Source organism: Melospiza georgiana, chromosome 1, assembly GCF_028018845.1.
Source record: "Melospiza georgiana isolate bMelGeo1 chromosome 1, bMelGeo1.pri, whole genome shotgun sequence".
NCBI lineage: Eukaryota > Metazoa > Chordata > Aves > Passeriformes > Passerellidae > Melospiza > Melospiza georgiana.
In genome coordinates this window covers 59,020,136-59,042,833 of record NC_080430.1, presented here as the reverse complement: position 1 = coordinate 59,042,833, position 22,698 = coordinate 59,020,136, and the positions used below count along the sequence as shown (strand labels likewise).

The following is a 22,698-nucleotide window of genomic DNA, read 5'->3' as shown; positions in this document are numbered from 1 at the left end:
AGCAGAATCAAAAGCAAGCAAAGTGAGAGCAGAGAGAGAGAGAGAGAGAGCGCAAAGCAGAAAGCCACAAGCAAATGAAAGCAGTCCTATATACTACTGCCCGTCTCTGTGTCCCTGCAAAGAGAAACCCAAACAAAACTTTCACTCTTCAAAGCCAGTCTTAAAGGCAGAGAACATATGAATGGGGATACAAGCATCATAACGTCACCCCAGGACACTTGAGTTAATTCTTGATTATGGCATCAAAAGGTAGTGAAGTCAGAATTCAAAATTATGCTTAGACTTCATTGAAAGTTTATTATGCATACTGGGCACTAAAAGATGGTTTTAGTCTATGGATATAGAGGTAAAATATTACTGATTGTAAGAGAGAACAGATTTTCATTAAAAATTACAATTCTCTGTAGCTAAGTTCGTTAGGACAAAAATTAAGTTAATTTTAACTTAAATTAATTAAAATTTTAAATTATTTAATTTTAAACTAATCTGGGTTAAATCCAGGGCTGGTACTTTGGATTAGCAAGTAGAAAGAAGGAGGAACTGCCTCTGTCATTCAGTATTTTTATAAATGAGATTATGTAAAAGGCACTACATTTTGAATAAATCCAACAACTGTTCAAAGGCAAAATTTAAATTATGTATGAATGTATATAAACTTAAAGATGCTCTTTTCAAGTATTTTTGCTCACATAATACAATTACATGGAGTTATCACAGTTACTTTCATATAATTTTACATTTTGGAGCAGGTTAATGTGGAAAATAGATTTGTAGAGACCCTCGAGGGGTAGTTTTAGATAATTAGCTTTAAAGCATCTACATCATAGTGTGGCAAAAAGCTGGCAAAAAGCTGATAGGCCAAGAAACACTTACAGTGTATTGTAATTAAGAAATAGTAGGCTTCTGATTGTGATGGCATGAATTATAACATCTGTATTGTCTCAACCTTCTCAGCAGACTGAAAATAAAATGAAGTTTTTAAAATGCCTCTCAGTTGCCTCATCTCTAGATGATTAAAAAAAAAAAAACCCAACAGGTTAGTTCTAATATCTCTCATCAGGGCTCTCTTAATTCTGTTTCTGTCCATTTTTCACTTGTAGGCAAACTTGCCTTTTTCATCCTTTATGATGGTGTTTTGTCCTTACAGAGCTGCTTGGCATGCTGGAGATTGAGCACTTGTTTATTGATTCAAGCAGTCAAACTTTATTCATGCCTTACCTTTTGGTAATTAAAGTAGTCCAGTCATGCTGGTAGTTGTGTTGGACTAAAAGGAAGTAGATCCCTTTAACAGGGGTATGTACACAATTAGTGCATGTAGAGCACTGTCTAAAGAAAGAAGCAAATACTATTTTACCTGGTATTGCCAATATACTGTAGGGGATTCTCTTAAAACAAACAACCAACCTCCTTGCTTTCCGATTAAATAGAGACTACATGCACAGAGAATCACCCAGCCCTTATAATGGTTTAGGAATATGTGATTTTCATACAGAATACTTGACAGAAAACATTTCTGGTATATGGGCTGAACTATTTCAGAAGTTGTCCTGTGTGCCAGGTATATGGTAAGTGCTGATTAACTTCTGGAATTTAGGATATCATGAGGTTACTATAATGAAGACTAGATAGTAACATCTTGTTAGATTTTTCATTCTGTAGTGAGAAGAATTTCAGCACTATATTTTAACCCCAACTTTCAGAAGCATACTTTGTAAGCTCTTATATTTTTCTTGCATTATTTAATTAGAGTAACTCTATTCTCTTCAATTGTTTGGCATTTTCTATCTAGGATGCTTTTCTTATTCTGACTTTAATAAAAGTGACATTTTTTTTCTTTTCAATGCATTTCAGTAATATCTGCTTTATCATAAAATCCTGATATAATCAGGATAGTATTACAAAATTTTCAGTCCTGTGACTAAGGTTGCCAAAATTTTTACATATTCCTGTAAGAATGCTGAGTGCCTTTGTATGACAGTAGAGTCAGAGAATTAGTAGGTAAAATATCCATAGGTTTTGTCTAAGGGAAGCTGGTGTTAGACAATGGGTGTGGTGTTCACTTTTAGCTACTGAAATTCATACTAGATGTTTTTCTATAGTTCTTGTTCTAGCCAAGGTGTGAATACTGCTATCAACTTCCTGCAGTAACTTAAAATAAGATCCTAACATTAGAGCAGGTTTTTTACAAGTCCTAAAATAGATATAATCAGCTTGCAGGCTTGCTTTGAAAAAGTCCTCATATTCTTGAGTTCTTTTGAAAACAGTGTGCTGAAATTCATTAATTTGGTAGGGAAGAGGTTTGTATACTAGTCAGCATTTCAATATTGTACACATATTGTGTATGGTATCACAGATATTGTGATTCTGGCTCATAACCTACTGATGGGGGACTAATAACAATGAAAATAGTGATTATTATTTTTTACATATCCAGAAGTATCCTGCCCTGGACCTGTGTAATCTTAAAGGATTAAAAAACACATACCCTGCTTGTTTCAATATCAGAGGTGTCTACAATAAATTGTGTTGTGACTGCCTTAATTAGCAACTAATATATACACATTTGTTCAGAATTGTAAGAAAATACTATCTGAGATAAAATGTTGCTCTGTTTTTCTAGATAAAGTGTTATCACAAAAAATACAAGTCAGCTACTCGTGATGTGATTTTTCGCCTTCAGTTTCACACTGGAGCTATTCAAGGACATGGCTTGGTGTTGGGCAAAGAAGATTTGGATAATGCCAACAAAGGTACTTGTCTTCTGTGGTTGGTTGGATGTGTATATATGCGGGTGTGCAAGCATATGCATGTGACGATCTTCTTCAGCACCCATTCTCAAAAGGATTCTTTTTTTCCCCCCTTACTTATTTTTGGGGAAAGGGAGAATGCTTTGAGTTAGTTAAATTGTAATGTGTAATACCAGTAAAACTCTAATGACAGGAAAAGGTCTTCAAGCAAGTTAACTGTCAGAATAATTCAGATACTCCTACACAGTCCTTATCACCTTCTCCCTCATTTAAATGGTGACTCTCTTTGTCACCATTGAAGGAAATAAGATGAGCTAAATTATTCTCTTTTCTGGCTAGTGAAAACTGTCATAAAGTCTGATAATGTGTTTGTGACATAGTCTGAGTCTTTTAATATGCTTCAGAATATCAAAGAATGGACACAGTTTTCAGACACACTTGAAAATGTGTCACACTAGTCCTCATATTTTCCAAATCATACTGTCAGTTTTATTGTGTTCATATGCAGGATCAGAACTTCCTAAGCCTATGTTACTAGCAAACTAAAATCAATCATATTTTCCTGCAGCATGCACCATAAGGATACCAAAACTTTTGTGGTCAAGTATTGTAGTTTAGGCAATACAGGGAGCAATTTTAATTTTCCTAGGTGTGTTTTCTTTATAAGTCACGTCGGTCTACTGTCTAGAGAGAGGATTAGGATGTACATCTCTTCTGCTTTTGACTGTTTTAGAAAGCAAGCAAAACTCCAGCTGGGATTTATGTGGTCTTTTCTGGAGAATGTGTGGCACAAAAAATATGGCTTTTAAAACCAGATCACTAAGCTGAAAGTGGGAAGGGAAGAGTGACGAGGGTACATGAGAAAGCTGTAGAGAATCCTGATTTCTGAGTGCACTGAAACTGCTCTCCTGGGAAACATCTTGCTGAATTCCTGTCCTTTGTTCTCAGATGACCGTTTCCCTGACTACAGCAAGGTGGAATTAGTGTTTTCAGAAACTCCAGAGAAAATTCGAGGTGAGCATAGAGAACAAAAAATATGCTTAATTTAAAAATAAATCATATTGAAACACACATTTTTTTAAAAAAGTATTTTTTCCTCTTTTCTTCCATTTCTCTTGTAAAAAATCTGAAATTTTACACTTTCATTAAAATATATTAGTTATTGGTTTAAATTTGGAAAAGTTAATAAAGACTCTGCATTTATATCAGCATAGAAGTCACCAGATTTCGTTTTAAAGCTATACCAGAACACTTTCTACAACTAGTAGAAAACTTTAATGTATCTGTGTAAAACATAGACAGTAGGTGGTTTGGCTCAACGTAAGTGACAGCAGTGGCCTATCCCATAACCTCTTTTGGATGTTGTCATAATTGATTATGTTTGCAGTATTTAAGTTTGGACTGTCTTCAGTTTAGTATAAAGAGATACAGGTGTAGTTTTCTTGGAAATGTTTCTGCTTTGATGTTGGCTTGTAGGATGTTCTGCATGCTTCCAAAATTCTATTTTAATATGTTTAAGATTATGTGATAATTCTTACTTGCAGTAAGAATTTAAGATTATGTAGATCATTGCAGCTTAATTCTGTTAATGAATGTGTTCTTAATAATTTTATGGTGTCCCAAAAAGAATGGATTCTGCTTAAGACTGATTGAAAACCAAATACTCTTAACTGTCTCTCTTACACGTATTCCCATTCAGTATCCTCACTGTCCTGTGAATTGTGTATTTTCCTCCCTTTTTTTCCACATGAGTTTGATAATCTAGAAAATTATGGCCATAGCCACTAAGAATTTGGATTCTGTCCAACTGAGCACAAAAATCTCACTTGACCTGTTTGAAAGCCATAAAAGAAAACCAGTTTTATAAATGAATTTGTCTAGCTTGTTCTAAATGTTTCTGGATAGTAAATGTTTGAAGATAGGCCAGTTAACATGCCTAAAAAAGGACCAAAATTTTTTTCAAGTTTGCCTTCCTTAGATGACAAATGAGAGGTGTGGATTTTTTAGTAGACTTCAAGCTGTTGAAAAGTAAGGTTGTAAGTAATTGGATATTTGTATTCAGTTGCTGTCTGAGGAATTAACTAGGTAGGAAGAGCAGCTCACCTTTGTTATTCAACAAGTTATATTTTTTTAAGAAGAAGTCTATGCAGCAGTCTGGGAAGACATTGAAAAATTCTTTAACTGTAGCACCATAGTATATGATCCCTGTATAATGGTTAATGCTTAGTTTTGCACCATACAGTGCTTAATACAAATACCAGAGATAAATGTGACTTTGTGTTAATTCTCTACATCTGTGCCAGCTTGTGCCTGCTAATGCTTCCTTATTTACTTGTATTAGTGATTAATATGTACTAGTAGAGATCTTAGTTTTGAGAACAAGGATCATCTATCTCAGAACAAAGAATGATAAGAGAAGGACATTATGACATCACCACATTTGAAATATTCTCAAAGAGAAGAGATTAATCAGAAAATCTGGAACCATATCCAAATAAGTCCACAGAAATAATTAGCATAAATGCATGTATTCAGGAAATGTGATGAGTATGTATTTGTTTCAGGAATATAAGGTGGTCTGTTAGGTTACTGGGAGTACCTGCTTTGAGGAGAAATCCCCAAGCAGCCAACACTGCTAGTTATGTTGGCTTTCTAACCTATGAATTGGTTGGAGAGTTTATTTCCTGGTTTTTGGTGACATCTTGAAATACTTACTTACAATTTCTGCAAAATGGGCTTTCTAACCTATGAATTGGTTGGAGAGTTTATTTCCTGGTTTTTGGTGACATCTTGAAATACTTACTTACAATTTCTGCAAATGGGTTTTCCACATCTGAAAATATTATAGAATCATAGAAAAACTACAGGGTATCTCTGGGTTATCCTCCTGCTGAAGCAAGGCTCATTTGTAAGATCAGACCAGTTTCCCTAGAGCTTTGTCCAGTCAAATAATGAAAAACTTCAAGGACTGAGACATCACAGCCTCAGTGGGTGGGCTTTTTAAATGTCTGACTGTCCTCACAGTGGAATTATTTTTTCTCATGGTGACTCTAAATTTATCTAGATTCAAATTATTCAAATTATTTTCAAATATTCCTTTCCTTCTGCCTTGCTCCAAACTGGCTGTTTCCTCTACAGCCTTCAGGAGGCTGCTGTCAGCTCTTTGTCAAGACCATCTCATCTCCCGACTGAAGAAGCCCTGACCCCTCACCTTTTCCTCACAGGGAGAGTCATCCAGTCCTGATCACCGTTGTCATGCTCCCCTGAACTTGCTTCAATTTGTTAATATAATTTTTGTATTCTGTAGCTTTAAGCTGGACACAGTGTTCTAGAACATAACTGACTGTGTTATTTTTAAGAAAGAATGCAGTTGCCAAGAATATAATATCCTTGAATATTTAATAATAGAGTTTATAAATCTGCCTTGTTACAAATGTCATCACAGAAACACTCTATATATGGCTTTTTCCAGGCTGCATATAAAGGTACAGGACCATAGCATTCTAGTCTTATTTGTAACTATTTTTGTTTTAAATGTCACAGTATATGCATAATACTGTTGCTTTAGAAAAATTTACAGTAGGACTTGCTTTGTAGACACAACCAAAGGTTTCAAAACTGAGAATTTCTTTGTTCCCTAATCTAGACAGAAAAGACAATCTGTGATTTGTATCAGTATCAAAACCACGTTCACAGTCATGAACGTGGTTGATGACTGTGCTTTGCTTTTGAGTCACTGCATTATGCCTAAATTCCTCACTGTATCCATTTAAAACCTGAACATTATTTAATGCCTTGTTAAGGGCACAAAACCATGGGTTACTGCTGAAAATTCCAGGTCTTCTCAGCAGAGCATACTTAAATGCAGCAAAACACATTGAAAGCCAGCTGTATAGTCTCAGATTCTGCAGAGCTGCCATCTTGGAGGAACTGGAATGGACATGAAGTCACTGTTTTCAGCTCTTCTTTATCCTTAGTGATAAATTGCTCTGGTATCAGAATGATAATCTATATGAATCAGAATGAAATGTGTAACGAAGTCTAATTTTGTCATTCCTTTAAAACTATCTCCTTATAGATACTCATAGTTTCATTCTCAGAAGCTCTTTATCATGTCTGACCCTCTAGGGCTGGGTGGATCATCTTTGTTACTTGTGTTTAGGGACTGATCCAAGTTATCAGCCTACATCATAATCAAAAAGCTCAAGATAAAATTATCTGAATGATAAATGATAAATTAAGCTTTTCTTCTTCTTTTTAAACTGTTTTATTTAACCTTTCTTCCCCTTTTGCTGCTTCTTACATTTCAGAATAGGTAGTTGCCATTCAGGGACCAAAGGTCTGTCAGAAGGCTACAGACATACGTACATATGTGTGTGTATATAATTACATATGTGACTGATAATTTTTGGTTTCAAACACGTCTCATTTTAGGATGTGAACACCTTCATAACGATCATGGAGTAATAGTTGATTACAATACATCAGACCCATTGATACGCTGGGATTCGTATGAAAATATGAGCCCTGATGGGGAAGGTGAGTAATTTTGTCACATTAGACCAGGGCAAAACATTTTGCAACAGTTCCAGAGTGTTCGAAAGAAGAAAGGAGACCTCATTTGCTTGAAGGTAAGGCCACTTTACTGATATGTGAAGTAGCTTTCTACCCTTCTCTATTTGGCATTAGTGGTTCTAATTTAGGAAAGAAAGCTGTAGTAGTTGAGATTCCTGTCAATACACAGAATGAACTGAGACACAACTGATTGATAGAAGTTACTTGTAAATTTGCCTAGAGACTTCTCTTTGTTCAAAAACTTCTATTTGGAATTCTAATACAGAATTTTAAGAACAACAAAATTATATGGTGAGTTTTTAGCTTTGGGTTACTATGTTATCTGGAGTATTTCAGAACATGCACCAGGCTGTTAATAAACAAACACTAAAGGGTGTGCCTATTTTAATACCTTCCTTTGTAAATGTACTTCTTTACAGATTTTTTAGATTTTTTTTCTGTAATCAGACGGCAAAAGATGAGAACCTTCAGTACTGCCTTCAGCTTCTGACTCCAGTGTGAATGCTCTCCTGATGTTTTGCTTGAGTGAATGCTGTGCTTTTAATGGATGTAGTTTTCATGTAAGGACTCAGAATGTTACACCTGTGGCTGCACACGTCAGTGCACATGCGTGCCTGACTTCTTGCAAGTAAAAACATCAGATAAGGTATTGAATAGATGCCAAAGTTCTTGTTTTTACAACTTGCTTGTTATCAAATGAGAGACACATGAAGCTAGGATACTTAGGTAGCTGCTCTCTAGGTTCGGTTTCAGTTGAGTTTTATAGTCTGGATTTGTCATTGACCATCTAATGACCACATCAGTGAAGGCAGAAGCTTACTGGGAGCTTGACCTTCTACCACTGCCTCACTGTTGTAATAAGAGTATTTCCTAATGCACAGGAGACTCCAACCTGCAGAAAACTGGAGGAATAGAGAGGGTGGAAAGAGAACAATCATTTTATGCAGCAGGTAGACCACTCCATAGGGAGTCATCAGAGTTGATTGAGACTGTGCAGTGTATTTTAGGAGTAACATCAGAGAGACTGAATCTTGACTGGAAGTGATGTCTTAATTCCTACCCATGATGTTTCAATTTAATTTATGATTCCTTTCCCTTCCTTCCTCTGCCATCCTTTCCCCCTTCTTTTGCATATACCTAGCCCTCAACAAGCAATGCATTGGTGTCAAATATTTTTTAATTGCTGAGATTGATTGGCTAGATGGGTTTGTCCTTCCCATCCTCATGGATTGCATTGTAGGTAACTACAACAATGCAGGAAGTTGAAAGCAGATATAAACATGCAGGCAGCACTCTGTTGGAAGATACAGAACTGTATGCTGTTCATGTCTTTGATAAGAGTTAGTCAGGGCTCATTTTCAAGTACAGCTAGCTTGTTTGCCTGCTGTTCAGAAGTCATATGTGCTACTGAATAGATTTTTATATCTAATTTGTGTGCGGGGTACTTTTTAAATTACCTGAGATAGACCAGAAATATGATATGATAGCATAGATATTAAGAATTTCATTGTACATCTGCAAAAAAACCCACTTGATTTTAAGCTAGAAAATATACCACAAGATTAGATGTATTTAGTTATTCTTTTCTCAAGTAAATATTTATGAGGCAGACTGTTGCCTTACAATATTCAATAACAGAATTGTAGGCAGAGCAATGTCTCTGCATAGGTTGGGCAAAAGATCACGAGGAGCACATACACAGGCAACAAATATATTTTTCTCTTAAGGATGGGGTCTTTACTTAACACAAGTTTGAGCTTACTGTGCTGCTTAGGGTAAATATACTGCAGTTAGGTAATCTTCTGTGTAAGATTTATAAACACCGGGACAAGCTTCTCTTTAGGGTTTGTGCAGATGTTTAGTATCATGCTTGTGTGTTAAAAATGTGTATTGCATCCTAGTTTTCACTAAGGTGAGGGACCACTACGAGGAGATGATGATTTCACATCCAGAATGTGATCAAAGTAAAAAACCTTAGAATATGAGGCCTCTAGCTGTAATCCTGAAGCCTGAGAGAGAATCTCTTCTGTACTTTAAAAAATGTAAAGGTGCAATACATGGCACATTGAAAGTGCATAACAGTGGTGATATATTTAAGGTGCAGAGAAGTGTCATATAGAGCACCTTTTTCAGTTCTACTTTACATTAAGTTAAACCCATAGACTTATGTAGGATCTAGTCTTTATGGTTTTACTTGTACCTGTTTTCCCACAGGAATTTCAGTGGTAACAGTATGAGATGTTAGTGTGACAGATGATCCTTATATTACAGTTATACACCTTTTTGTTAATTTCAAAAAATGTGAGCCCATGAAATTCCTTACCAAGGTGGTCAGGAAGGCTACAGCAGAGCCTTTGTGAACATGAATTGTTTTGTAGGTATATGTGCATGGAATGTGTATTTCCAAGTTGCTATGTTAAAATAGAAATTAGAAGTGAATAAGAGAATAGTATCTCTTTTGAAATGGTACAACTATTTGGCTTTATTACCAAAAGAACAAAAGATGGAAAGACATGATAAAAGAAAAATATTCCCAAAGGCTTTTGATTTACTGGCATGATACAGTATTATGGACATAAGCAACTGCCTTTTAAATGATCTTGAATCCTTTGCTAATAAGATTGTGTACATAGGTGTTGAATGTAGCCAGGCTGTATTCAGTTTGTTATCTGAATTTAGTTCTTTATCCTTCATTCTTAATACTCTTACAGAATTTTGACAATTGGAAAGCAATAAATTATTTGCATTTCTTCTTATAAATACTGTTTCTTTTCCAATCCCTTGGGAAGTGGTCCTCCATAATAGATAAAAAGTTTTATGAAGTTCTTAATTTTCAATTTATGTCAGATTTCCTCCTCCTTGAGCAAGACATTAGCACAGAGACTTCTGTTACACTGATGTAAAAGTATGCATTTAAGTGTAGTATTTGGAACCAGAAGAATTGGATCTTCCCACTGCCGTGTAGAAGTTTTGCTTTTCCTATGTTTTTGAAGTCAGGAAAGACTTTTGTGATAGAAAAGAACAGAAATGACTTTTGATCTTTCTGAGCTCTCTTGTTTTTTTCTTTAAAGTGTCACTTACCATACAATAAATGTGTATGGATTTACAAAAGGTTGTTCTTTTGCTGCAAAATACCAAGATACCTGTGGCCACACATGTATCTTCCAAAATCTCTCTCAAATATGAAATGACAAATAATATTGAAAAAAGCTCCCCAAACCAGAGGAATTGAGGTAAATGGTAAAGGTTTGATTTGTCTTTTGTTGAGGAATTTTTTTTTTAGTTCTCAGTGATAATTTCCAGGACTTTTACTCGGCATAGTGCATAAGAGCTACTGTTCTTAAACACTTCCCTCCTGCTGAAAATGCAAGTCTTTTTTGAATAGGAACCATTAGTTTATATGAAACCTGCCAGTGGATCCTGGTAAAAACCTGGGCTCTCAAGTGTTCTGAAAATGAAATTAGATTTCAAAAAGATATTGAAATAAAAAGATACTAAAATAATATATATTGCTAAAGAACATAAACTCATTTAAATAGAAAAGGTGAATTATTGGAAGAAGAGATGAATGCTGCTCTTCCTTTTGCACTGTCTGACTGCTTTTTCTTAAGTCTATTCTAAGTATCCTGATAGACCATTAAAATTATTCTAGAGAGAAAATGCCATTTGTGTATGTGGCATTCAGTTGCCTGAGATACAGGATTTTCATTTTTTTTTAATAAAGAAAGCTGGTAAACCCAAAGTTCATTGTTGGCCAAAATAGTATTTGTTTTGGTTCAACTGAATTAAGTGGATTGGCAACAGAAATGCACACGGTTCTTGTTCAGTGTTCCATTTTAAGACATCTCACTTCATTTAACAACTGCTAAAACTCCCTGCACTCTTTTGTCTTCCAACTCTACAGTCTGTGGAAAGAGAAGCACATGTGCATGTTAAAATTGCTTAAAATGACAGATGAAGGACTTTGATTTAGTCTTTACAAAGCAGACACTTAAATTTCTTTCTCAACAAAGCCTTGCTGTTTGTTTCCCAGCAAACTACCTTTGCTTGCTCAGTGGTGCTTGACAATTAGAACAGAAACAGTTCTGGCATAAAAATGAGGGTTTTAATCCAAACAGGGTAGGGCTGAGCGAATCCAAATTCCTATGTCTCAGGAGCGTTGCTTTCCAAATTTTCTAGTCTTTTGTAACTGAAATCAACAACAGATAGTCAAAATTTGTCAAATATTTACAAACTGGTTCGCTTCTGCTTTTTTCTTCTCATAAAGGAAAGTATCTGAGAAGTGTCTCCATGTACGCAATAAATGTTTCCATGGAGGCAATAAATAACCAACATTCTGGTATGCAACCATGTCATGGCATGAGACAGGATGTTTGACTTTTACTGAGATTTTTTTGTCCTCTTCAACCCAAAGTAAATAGCTATTCAGTAGGGAGGTGCCCTCTTATGTTGTTAAACACTTGCAAAGGCCCCTTCAATAATGTAAAACTCAAAAGCTGAGGCAAAACTGCTTGGTTTTGTCACTTCACAGGAATGCAGATGACTACCAAAGAAAATGGCAGCTTTGATGCCATTTCTGATGAGTGATGCTGAAGAACAAATTCCTAGTGAATAAATGTTAATTTCAGTTTTTAGTCACCAGTTGGATGCACTATCTTTTGAGACTAAGAGAAATTTGGTTGAATGTAGGGATAAAAATGTGTCCTCTAACAATTCCCCTCTATTTGACAGTAAAAATAGGGAAGCCTATAGCAGATAGACACATTTACACTATAAAACGCTGCCGGCTTAAAACAGTATCTGAAACATTGTGGAGTGTCTGTTTTTAATTGATTTTTCTTTGAGAAAATTAATTCTTCTATTTCTTGCAGTTTTGTATGTTCTTTTCTTGAACAGATATAATTTAAATTAGTTTGTCTACTTAATAATGAAGCTGACAAAGAGAGAAAAATTAATATAAGATGGTTTCTTTAGTATGTTAGAAACATTGAATAGAAACACAGGATTACAAGGTTTCATTTCGAAATGTGCAGCAATAGGCAATTCTCTTTTGCCTTCCTCATTAATACAGCATTAATTTTAACAGTACTGTGGCTTAAATTTTTTGTTACCTCAATATATTAGGGAGTAAATTTAATTTCACACAGATGTTTTCAAATTTGTGCTTGATAACTAAGATTGGTCTGGAATGTATTTTCTCTGGGCTTATGCTTTGGAGATTTGGGATTTTTGGTTGTGTTTGATTTTGTTGGGGTATTTTTGGTTACCAAAAATAAAATTATTATAGTATTTTGCATAGGTCAGATAGGAGCCGACAGTTAAGTGCAGCCAGGGGCCCGACTTTCAAAGGATTTGCTCATTCAAAGTTACTTTGTCGTCTCTTTTAGGACTATATAATAAGATATACTGAACACTTCATTGAAGGCCTAGAGGGTGTACTTAAGTGCTGAGCTGAACTCCAGAACTTCACCTGTCCAGTTCTGTTGAAAAATAGTTTTTTCCTTTTACCCAAACATATAACTATGTTGATAAGACAATGTCTGAAGTGAGAAATTATGTGTATTTTACTTAGTGCTCCGAGACAGTGATTTTCTTAGGTACCATTTACCAGTTCTGCTCAGTTTAGACTTAGCTCAGATAAAAGGAGAATCTCCCCCAAAATGCAAAGGGCCAAAGAGGAATAGTTCTACCTTACCTAAACATTGAAAATCTTATGTTTGAAGACAAGAGAGATGAGAACCAGGGTTCCCTGGGCCCGTGAATTTTTTCTGTGAGCCTCCTGCCTCTCACTATCTATATTTCCATTTCTGGGAACACTTGCTTCCACACCCCTTGGCATCAATGTTTTTAACAGCACACAAGTTTATGTGAAGCACAGGTTGCACTTGTCTAATACTTCCAAGCTACTGCAGAACCAATTTTTTGCTTTCAAAAGAAAAAAATGCATTTTAATGTCCTCCAATTTATTTTTGTCTTGTCTCAGTAATAGGCAGTGTTGTTATCCCAAGGATTTATTCACTAGCCCTTTGTCAAAAGCTTTCATTATGCTTCTAAACTCAAAGACCATAAGGTGAAATTTGAGTGGTTTAATACATGTTAATGTAGTTTATGCGACATTTAAATGTTCTCTGCAATTCTACTTTTGTAAGACTGTGCAAAGACCTCTCTCTTCAGCACAGCAGATTCAGATAGTATAAACTAGGAGGAAGGTAACACATGTGACTGTGACTATGTGGCGGTTTCGATTCAAAAACTGGGCAGAAACAACAATTAGGTGTAGTGGTTTTGGTCTGCCAATCTGAGTTTCCCAGCCAATTCACCAATTAATGTAGTGGGTCTAGTGCTGGCCAAATCACAAGTGCACTCACTAGAATTATTTACTCATCTTCTGCTGTGAGATAAGGATTAGGAGGAGGGCAAAACAGGCTCAAAACTTTATTAAAAGACTTTATTAACAGAAGAAAAAAATCATAAGAAATAAGAATAGTAAGAAAAAAATAATAAGAAAATCAGAATAAACCTTCTGTTCAGAACACTTCTCTTCCTCCCACACCTTCTTTTCTTTCTTTTACATTTACTGACAATGTAAAGAGATAAAACCTGAGACTTGCAGTCAGTTTACCACCTCTAAAACAGTCTTTTTTCAGTTCTCTTCAGAAGAGGAGTCTGTCTTACCATGCTATGGAGACTTGTCCACATGAAACAGTTCTCTTGTGGCATTAAAGTCACAGCAAATCAGCAGGCGCCCAGAATTCTGCAATCGTGAAGTCCGTCCCACATTTTGGAAGTTTTAGCTCATAACTACCACCATGGGTCATTTCAGCTTATTGGGGTACTATTTTAAGGATGAGCTGTCTAAGTATGGAAACACAAGTTCTCTTCCTTTATATCTGGGAACAGAGGTTTTCTTCTTCCACCCCTGGGGCAAAGTTTCTGATCTCTCTCTGTTCAAGCTTCTCTTTGGATTACAGCTATTGCAACATCTGCTTATTTCAACACTGGTGCTTCTGCTCACGGCTGTAGTTGGAACGCTACAGCCCCCCAATGCATTCTGCGAATTACAGGGAAAAAATAAAGTCTGATATATCAATTATATATTCACCATAGCCTTACCAGAGAATTTCAGTCCAAGACAAGGCATTTCCTCAGTCTCCTCCCAGCTAGAATTTGACTCCGTCTTCACTGAACTCAGTGTCCCATGTTGTTTTCTTTACATGTCTTAACCCTTTCCTTTTCCTGATTTGGGAGAAAAATGGTATTTGTAGGTTTGTTTTTTCTCAAGCTTTATAAATTGAAACAGTTTTTATAGAGTTCTGCAGTGTTGAAAGGTTAATCTTGTCCCGGCTCCGCAATCAAGGAAGCGCGTGTCTCTCGCTGCTGATCACATGGTCCCTGTTGGCACTACGCAAGCCATGCTGGCTGATGGTGCCACCTTGTGACTTTCCTTCAAGTGGGGCATTGGAAAAAGAAAAACTGCTGCCACTGCTTTTGTCCTTCTGTCCACACCATAGCTAGGCTAAAAGCGGCTAAGCAAACAAAGTTAATTGCGAGCCATGTTGAGACAGCTGCAGCCGCATGACATTGCCCCAGTCGTGCTGATTTCAGTCGTGCAGTCCCAGCCACATGGCCGCTCCTGGCCTCGAGGCCGCCCCCTGCGCCGGCCACAGGGCCACACCGAGTGCTGATCCCAGCTATCTGGTTGCTCGTGGTGTTGGGATGGCCCCTGGTGCCACGGACTGACGGGCTCTGCTGGGAAGGGGCGTGGTCCTGCTGGGATGAGGCCCCAGCCACCCCCCAGGATGGGGCCTGGCAGACTGTCCAGGGAGGGGCCAGCCTGGACAGTTATCTGTTCAAAGGCTGGAAGCAAGAGAGCTTTTCCCAGGCTTTGTTTGTTTCTGAATGTGTTTTTCCACAGAGGAGTGTTCAGCTATTTTAAGTGGTTTAACCAGCTATTTTAAGTTGTTTAACCAGGTGTCTTCAAAACTAGCCTGCTGATTGATTCCGCCTGGTCCCCACAGAGGACCAACCCTGGACTCCCGTGGACTCCCACCCCAACTAAAAACCAAACAATCTGTTAAACCACAACAGACTAGCATTACCTAGCTTTAGGGGCCATGTAACGCTGCTTTTTCAACCAAGTCTGTATTTGCCCAGCGTATATGGGTTTTTTAGTAGGTTTGTCTTTATCTTTTAGCATGTGCCTTTTTCTTAGTCATGTCAGGTTCAATCTATGGTTGTTAATGTTGTTAATTTACACACTAATGTCCAAATCAATATCTCTTCTCATGTACAGATACGACAGGAAAAGCCTCTTCACCCAATCTTACAACCTGTTTAATGGACCAGGTTGAATAAAAAGTTGCAAGAGGTGATGCCTTAAGATTTTAGCCTTCTTATTTTTCAAATCCTGTACTGCATTAGTGCATAACTCTAAACTCCATATAAAGTGTTAGCTACTGTCTACACATTTTGGTCAGACAAAACAATTCCTCTAGGCCTGAAACTCAAGGACACCCTACAGCCTCAGGCCTCGAAAAAGTATAAAGAAAAGTGAATTGGGGGGAGCAAACTGGGGGAATATGACTTCATTGCCTGAAGCTTGGAGGATTAACCTCTGATATGTAAATAGACCAAACTTATAGCTGTCTGAAAAACTCGTGACCATAGTTCATTTTGGGTGTAGCCCTTTGGGGAGGCTTCATCTGGCCTTAATGTACCTGAAGGCTCTTCATTAAATATTATTATAAGTTTATTCTTTGAACTTTGTTTGGCCTCTGTTTCTAGGTAAGCTCAAAAAAGGCATCAGAGGCAAGCCTCATCCACAGGTGTTTTCCTTCCCTGCACCTGCTTCCTGAACAACTCTTCCTCCTTCTTCTGAAGGCAATAAGGCATCCAACCTCTTTAGCTTCATTAGACAAGGAAAAATAACCTTCTTGACATTATAAGTATTGGATTTATTTTAACACTGTACTTGCTTGAGAGTAAAATTAGCATGGTAGCCTCAGAGATTAAAAGTGTAAGGAAGAAACAATCCAAAATGCCTTAGTACAAATCATGATTTCATTCTTTCCTAAGACCAGGAGGAGCAATTAAATCCCCACTCTGTGTCCTCACCAAACTATGCATACACTCAACTACCTTATGCGTCCTATATATGTGAGTGTTTCCTCTAGTAAACAAAGGAAATGTGAATAGATGGCATTACCAGTCATGATACCATTTGTACATGATGTAAGAAGTTATAGAACCATTGCATGTTCATGAATGAACTTGAATTAAGATACCAAATTAATAATTAATTTATGTCATTAATTTTATTTAAATTAATTAATATTAATTTAAGTTATGAATGTCAAATGACAAATCTCTGGGAAGACTTACAGAACAAGAGACAGGTATTTTAGGCCACCACGAAGCAATAGCAATCCTTTTTCTGGTGAATCCTGAAGTAATCATATTGTTCTGATTGAGAGAAATTTCTGCCCTTTTGCTGGTCTTTTAACATTATGTACCTTTCCTTTTTTGGCTAGACTTCTTTCCAGTGACTCTCTTGGTCCTGCTTGGTGGTTTCAGCTGGCCACTGCAACGCTTCTTTTACAGGATAATGATTTTGTGATGTTCACACTTTTCTCCCCATTGGCAAGCATGTTCTGTTGATTATAAAGCTTTTTCAAAATGTGTTCTTTTGTTATGAAGGTGCTTTGGTCAGGGAGGCTTGATTCTATGACAGGTGTTTTTTTTTAAGGAAGGCATTTTCAGCAAATTTATCGTGCTGATATTTATTTGGACTATCCTGTAACTGTCTGTGACAGTGTCTGGGACGCTGGTTAATTAAACAATATTGTAAAGTTTCCACCATTGAATACTTACAGAAGAACTGAGGACTTTTCCTGGAAAGGTTTCTGCAGGAAACCATCTTCTACGAATAGTGATATGTAGAAAAGTTTTTTATTTCCTTGCATGTGTTTCCAAGATGGTGTTAGTACATGAACAACCACCTCAAATATGTGCTGGTGTATTTCTTCCTTGACTTTGGAAAAGACCATGATAAAAGACTCACCCTCCTGAGTCCCATAGTTTTAGATTTTAATGTCTGGATTTTGAAGAGGTGCCTGTTATATTCAATAGTCTGTACAGAGTAAAGCTTAATACTCTGTAAGTTTTCTTAGCACTATAGACCACAGATACTTCTGATAGTAAATTGTGGTTAAATAAATTCCTCCAAACCAGGAGATTATATTTTTTTAAGTGACAGAAGAATTTAAGCTGTACACATAATATTAATAGCCTTTAGTGTAGTTTGCTCTAGTGCTTTGCTTGTTTTTTAATAGTAAGGGAAGCATTACTAGAGATAGTACAATTTGTTATCATGTATTGATCCCAGAAAGTGATCAGATGTTATCCAAATTGATCCCTGGACACCTCTATCCCTGTTCCAGCAGTTTCACTTAAGTGTTAAATATTTATCTGTGATTCCTTTTGTTTAAGGCTTAAGTTCTTTTCAGAGATTTTCCTGGACATCAGAATGCTTTGGATCAGACTGCTAAGCAAGAGGAAAGTGAGAGATGGGGTAGACTGCAGGTCTACCTTCATATTTATCATACCTACTCTAGATTCTGCATTCAAACATGCGCAGAATCCAAATGCTGAAGAAGAGCACTAGTTTAAACTCCTTCCAGACTGAATAGATGGAGGTAGCTTTCAGTAATCAGAGGAAAATTTTTTTGTCAGAACCCAATCCTATTTCTTACTGTTGACATGCTCTCTCCAACTGTGGAAGTAAAAGTTGCATTACTACATCTCTTTTTCATTGTTTATGTTTTCTCTGTTCTTGGAGTTCCAAGTAGAAGGGTCTGTACAGCTTCTGAGATGGCCCAGAGCAGTGAACTCTCTCTCAAGTGGTATGGCTAGATACTGTTTTTTGCTATCTTATTTAAACCTTGAAGCATGTTGCCTAAACTGTTATCCTTTTAAGGAACTTGCTAAACTTCTAAAGTTCATCTAAAGTTTTCTGTGTCAGGATATTCCCTGTGCTCCTTTCAGTAAATACACATAAACTATTTTTTGTATGAAGAACTTTTGTTCTTAAGTCATTTACGTACAGTATAAGTTTTCCACCAAATATATAATTAGTTATGTTAGTATATGCTTATGTTGAATGTCTGTAGACCATCTTCAGATTTTTTTTATAAGAAATAAATACTATAATTATTATCATATAATGTTACCGTTGAGTCAGAGATGACATGTAATCGGATCAGAAGGCAAAAAAGCTTCATTTATTTCATCCTCTCTTCTTTTATAGCTTAGTTTGCTACAGATGGACCTGATTGGTCATTTAATCAATACATTTCACATGACTGTCTAATTAACAAGCCACACATTTGTAAACAATCTTATAAGAAAAACAGCAAAACAGATTATTAGAAAGACACCATCTGCAGGTTGTTTTTAATATTTGGCAGTCATTGTTTATCACCAGCTCCCTAAAGCTTCCCAGGCCGATTCTGGGAAAACTTATCTAGTTTTCTCTCTCTGACCAGGCTGTCAGATCCACAATATAAGGTTACCCCATATTGCTTGTACTTTTGCTCTAATCCTTGAAAATAAATGGCAAGTCCCAGTGCAAAATCCTTTAAGTTCAATTAGTGAGTTAGAAAATTAAAGAGCTCTGCTAAACATATGTGTACCTGAACTTCCTTTTTTGATATATGTACTTGTTTAGAAACACCTGAAGATTAATTTATGGTGCCATGGAGTGGTGGAGCAATTTTATTACAAATGGAAATACTGTGGAACTACATGTTCCATACATAAAGAAAGGAATAAATCCATAAAGTTGACCTTTTGGACAGCTACTTTAAGCCTTTCAGTGTGGTTCTGTACAGTTTTCTGCAACCATGTAGAGCCATCAGTGTTTTTCTGCTCCTTTATATTTGATGACCATAACTAATTTTTGCTGAAAGCCTAGCAGTGTAGTAAGAAAAATGCCATGACTCATGGTGTGTGTGCTGTTTCAGCTGTTTGAAAGAAAAAGGATGGATTCTGAACATGAGTATTTGGAGTATGCACTTGCAAATTATTGAAGTGTTCCTGAAGATGGGCTTTGTTTTTGATAGGAACAAAGGGAGATAGTTTCATGTAGTTTAGTGACTTTGAAATAACCTTAAACTTTACTTACTGTTTTGTTCTTGTGACAGTGTTTCTGTACTGTGATGTTACATTGTTCTATCTAAGCACAAGGTACTTCAAGCTGAGTCTTTGCTTAAAATAGCTGAAAAAATTTTGCAGAAGTAGAATGAAAATGACACAATAGCTTCTGTATATTGGGCGACAGTTGTAAATATATCAGTCTATTCTTTGTACTTCGGATCGTGGAACAAGTATTATTTTCTGTTGATCCCTGGTGGGCAAAAGTGGGATGATAAATTACAGTAGTATTCTAAGGATGAGCCTGTGCTGGCTGACTCTGCCCATGTTCCATACTGGCTGAACAGCAGCTAGCTTCTGGTCTAGAAACTTGTACTTCGTGAAGCAGTTTTTTCTTGCTTCAGTGTAATTGTAAAAACATTAAAGTACAAATGTGATACTTTTGACTGGCAAAATTCATCTTAACCTTTGCACAGATAAATGTTCTGTTGGGTCTTGGATGTCCTCTTTTCTGCTTCTCAAAAGATTCAAGGTTTAAGGACTTCATGTGATCTTGTGTGTTCTGTTTGTTAGCATTTTGCTAATAACAATCCCATCAGTTGTTTTCTTTTCAGTGTTTGTTCACATTTTGGTTTTGTGATAACATGCCTTGTTTCTTCAGCCTCCTTTATTTTTCTGTTATACTCAGGGACTTGAGAAACTTAGCAAGTCAAATAATTTCCTGATGACCTAAGTACTGCTCTTTCATGATGAAATTTCGGGTCTCTACTGGGCGTTTGCTTAATTACCCAAATCATCACAGGCGATTGCTATGAGGGTTAGGAGGAGGATGACTCCAATGTTTCAGGTTTCTTTGTTTAGATATGAGCCATAGTAAAGTCCTTGGCCGATGTGTAGGTAGATGCAGATGAAGAAGAAAGAAGCTCCATTTGCATGGAGGTTACAGATGAGTCAGCCGAATTGTACATCCCGGCATACGTGAGCGACAGAGGAGAAGGCCAGATTGGTGTCTGCTGTGTAGTGCATAGCTAGCAGGAGGCCTGTGATGATTTGGGTAATTAAGCAAACACCCAGCAAGACCAGAAGTTTCATCATGAGAAAGAAGTTGGAAAACTTCTTTTATTTAAAATGAGTTGGAAAACTCATTTTATTTAAAATGAAATGCATGTATGAATATCAGATTTGCTTGGGTTAGGTTAAGGAAAAAAGTGACAGATGACTTCATACCTTCTTCCTTCCTTTCTAGTTAAATTCTGTTATATTCAAATAATACTTTTCTAAAAGCTCTTTAAAAACATAATAAAGGATTGCCAGATTAATGTTTATGAATCAGAAATTGATCTTGCAGTCTTGAACCAATTTATGTAATCAGGACCTATTTACGTACTTTTTATGTCACAGTTTGAGAGTTGCAGTAAATGCAGTTCTGGGTCTCCAAATTGCAGAAAGCACTACAACTGGACAATGCCAGGTTCTAAGATGACACGGATTCACAATCCATACATTTCTCCCCAAATTTTTTATCAGTTCATTGTGATTGGTTCATTTGCATGACCCTTCTTTGCCACTCTGCACCAGTCCAGGTATCATCTATACTTGCAATAGTTCGCATAAAAATTTTGAAGAGGTGTATCTTGTAGCCCTGCTTACAAAACTTAAATCTATATCTGAAGTGGATCAGACTGGTGAACCCAGTAATCCAGTTGACCTCAGATGTGGGAATGTGCACACAGCACTATTACTGCAAAAGGTGATGCATCCCAGGAGGCCTGGTACTGATAAAAGAGGAAACAAAATCAGTTAGAGAACATCTTTCTAAACACATCCATGGATAGGTTTAAGTAGTGGTTGTACCAAAGTTTGCTTGTGATGGAGCAGCAGCAGGAGCAGCAGTAAGAGCACCATATTGTTCTATATCTTGAACAATAAAATTTGAGCAGCATGGTGACCTGTCTGAATAAATCTGTTTCAGGTAAACTTATCCATAGAGTAAGTTAATTTATAGAGTGATGCTATTATGTTGTCTGTATTTATTCTGGTAATCTAGCTAGGTGCAGGTGTCAGTGTTGAGCCTCAGCCTGCATTCCAGCATGCTTAGTGTTAATGGTCCAAAATCACTGGCATGTACATGCAGTTCAAGCTTATGAAGGAACAAAAGTATTGTAGCAGCGAGCCCCTGAACGGGGAATAATTAGCATTGACTCCATCATTGCAGAAGGCTGACCAATTGTGTTATTAAACCATACCATACCATTCCACCCATTGCCCTTGCAGACAGTCTGATACAGACAGATGCAATTGGTCAGTCAATCCAAACACCATGACCAGTGTCCAATTAAGAAAGCACCCTTTGGTAAACAAATCTCTGTAACACATTCACATGTGCACAACAACAGGTGCAGTGAGTGAAGATAAGAATTGTTTCTCATTCTTTTCTCTGAGCTTTCTTACAGCTTCTCAGGAAAATCCTGGGAGATTGTGTCTCTCTCTGTTCAGAGGATATGTGATTACCACACAAAAGAGGCCTGTAATTGAAGCAAGGAAAACAGTTGGGATTTTTTCCTCACAGAAAACCAAAATGCAGTGAGATTAAAACTGAATTTGCATCTTAAGTGAGACTCATCAGTTTGCATTAGGAGTTTTTAATATACTTCTCTGTTTCTTTTCATATCTTTGAGGCAAATGTGGGAGGTTTAAAATTTAACAGCAATTCTGCATCATTGCAAAGGATCATCCCAGTTCTCTGGTTTTGGAAAAGTACTGCCAGCACAGCATGTGTTGTGTGCTTTGTGTCTTTTATCAGAGTTCTGGCTTGTTTCATGTGCAACCATTTACTGATTTGCAAGAACAGCAACACTTGAACCAAGTGTACTTTCTGAATTAGGTTTGAACTTAATTTTTAACTCCTACATAAACAATGAACAGGTAGGTGTATTTTGGGGATACAAGAACCACTTTTATCTCTTGTTCAACTGACAAGTCATTAAAGTGCTGACAGTCCCTGAAATAGACAATGAACATTGTCCAGGACACAGCTGTCTGGTGGCGATGCATTTGTATGTTTGGAATTACATTTAAAGTAGAAGTTTGTGGACTGCTCTGTAGTGAGATATAGTTGTTAGTAAAGGAGGAACTAACAGCTTCACTTCCCCTCGTTTGAAGTGATTCATTCCAGAGATGCAGAAAGTAAAGCCTTCTGGGATCTGGGAGCTTGACAGCAGCAGCT

The 22,698-nt window shown here is 36.8% G+C and overlaps 1 protein-coding gene across 2 annotated transcripts in view; it reads left to right on the top strand.

Annotated features, from left to right (window-relative positions):
- The window catches only part of TNS3 (tensin 3), a 162,550-nt gene that overhangs the window by 69,556 nt on the left and 70,296 nt on the right, over positions 1-22,698 (top strand). For both annotated transcript variants that reach the window (XM_058034826.1, XM_058034748.1), the window contains 3 exons: positions 2,621-2,750; positions 3,696-3,761; positions 7,182-7,286. In XM_058034826.1, the coding sequence (XP_057890809.1) occupies positions 2,621-2,750; positions 3,696-3,761; positions 7,182-7,286 (301 nt within the window). The remainder of the gene's footprint in view (positions 1-2,620; positions 2,751-3,695; positions 3,762-7,181; positions 7,287-22,698) is intronic.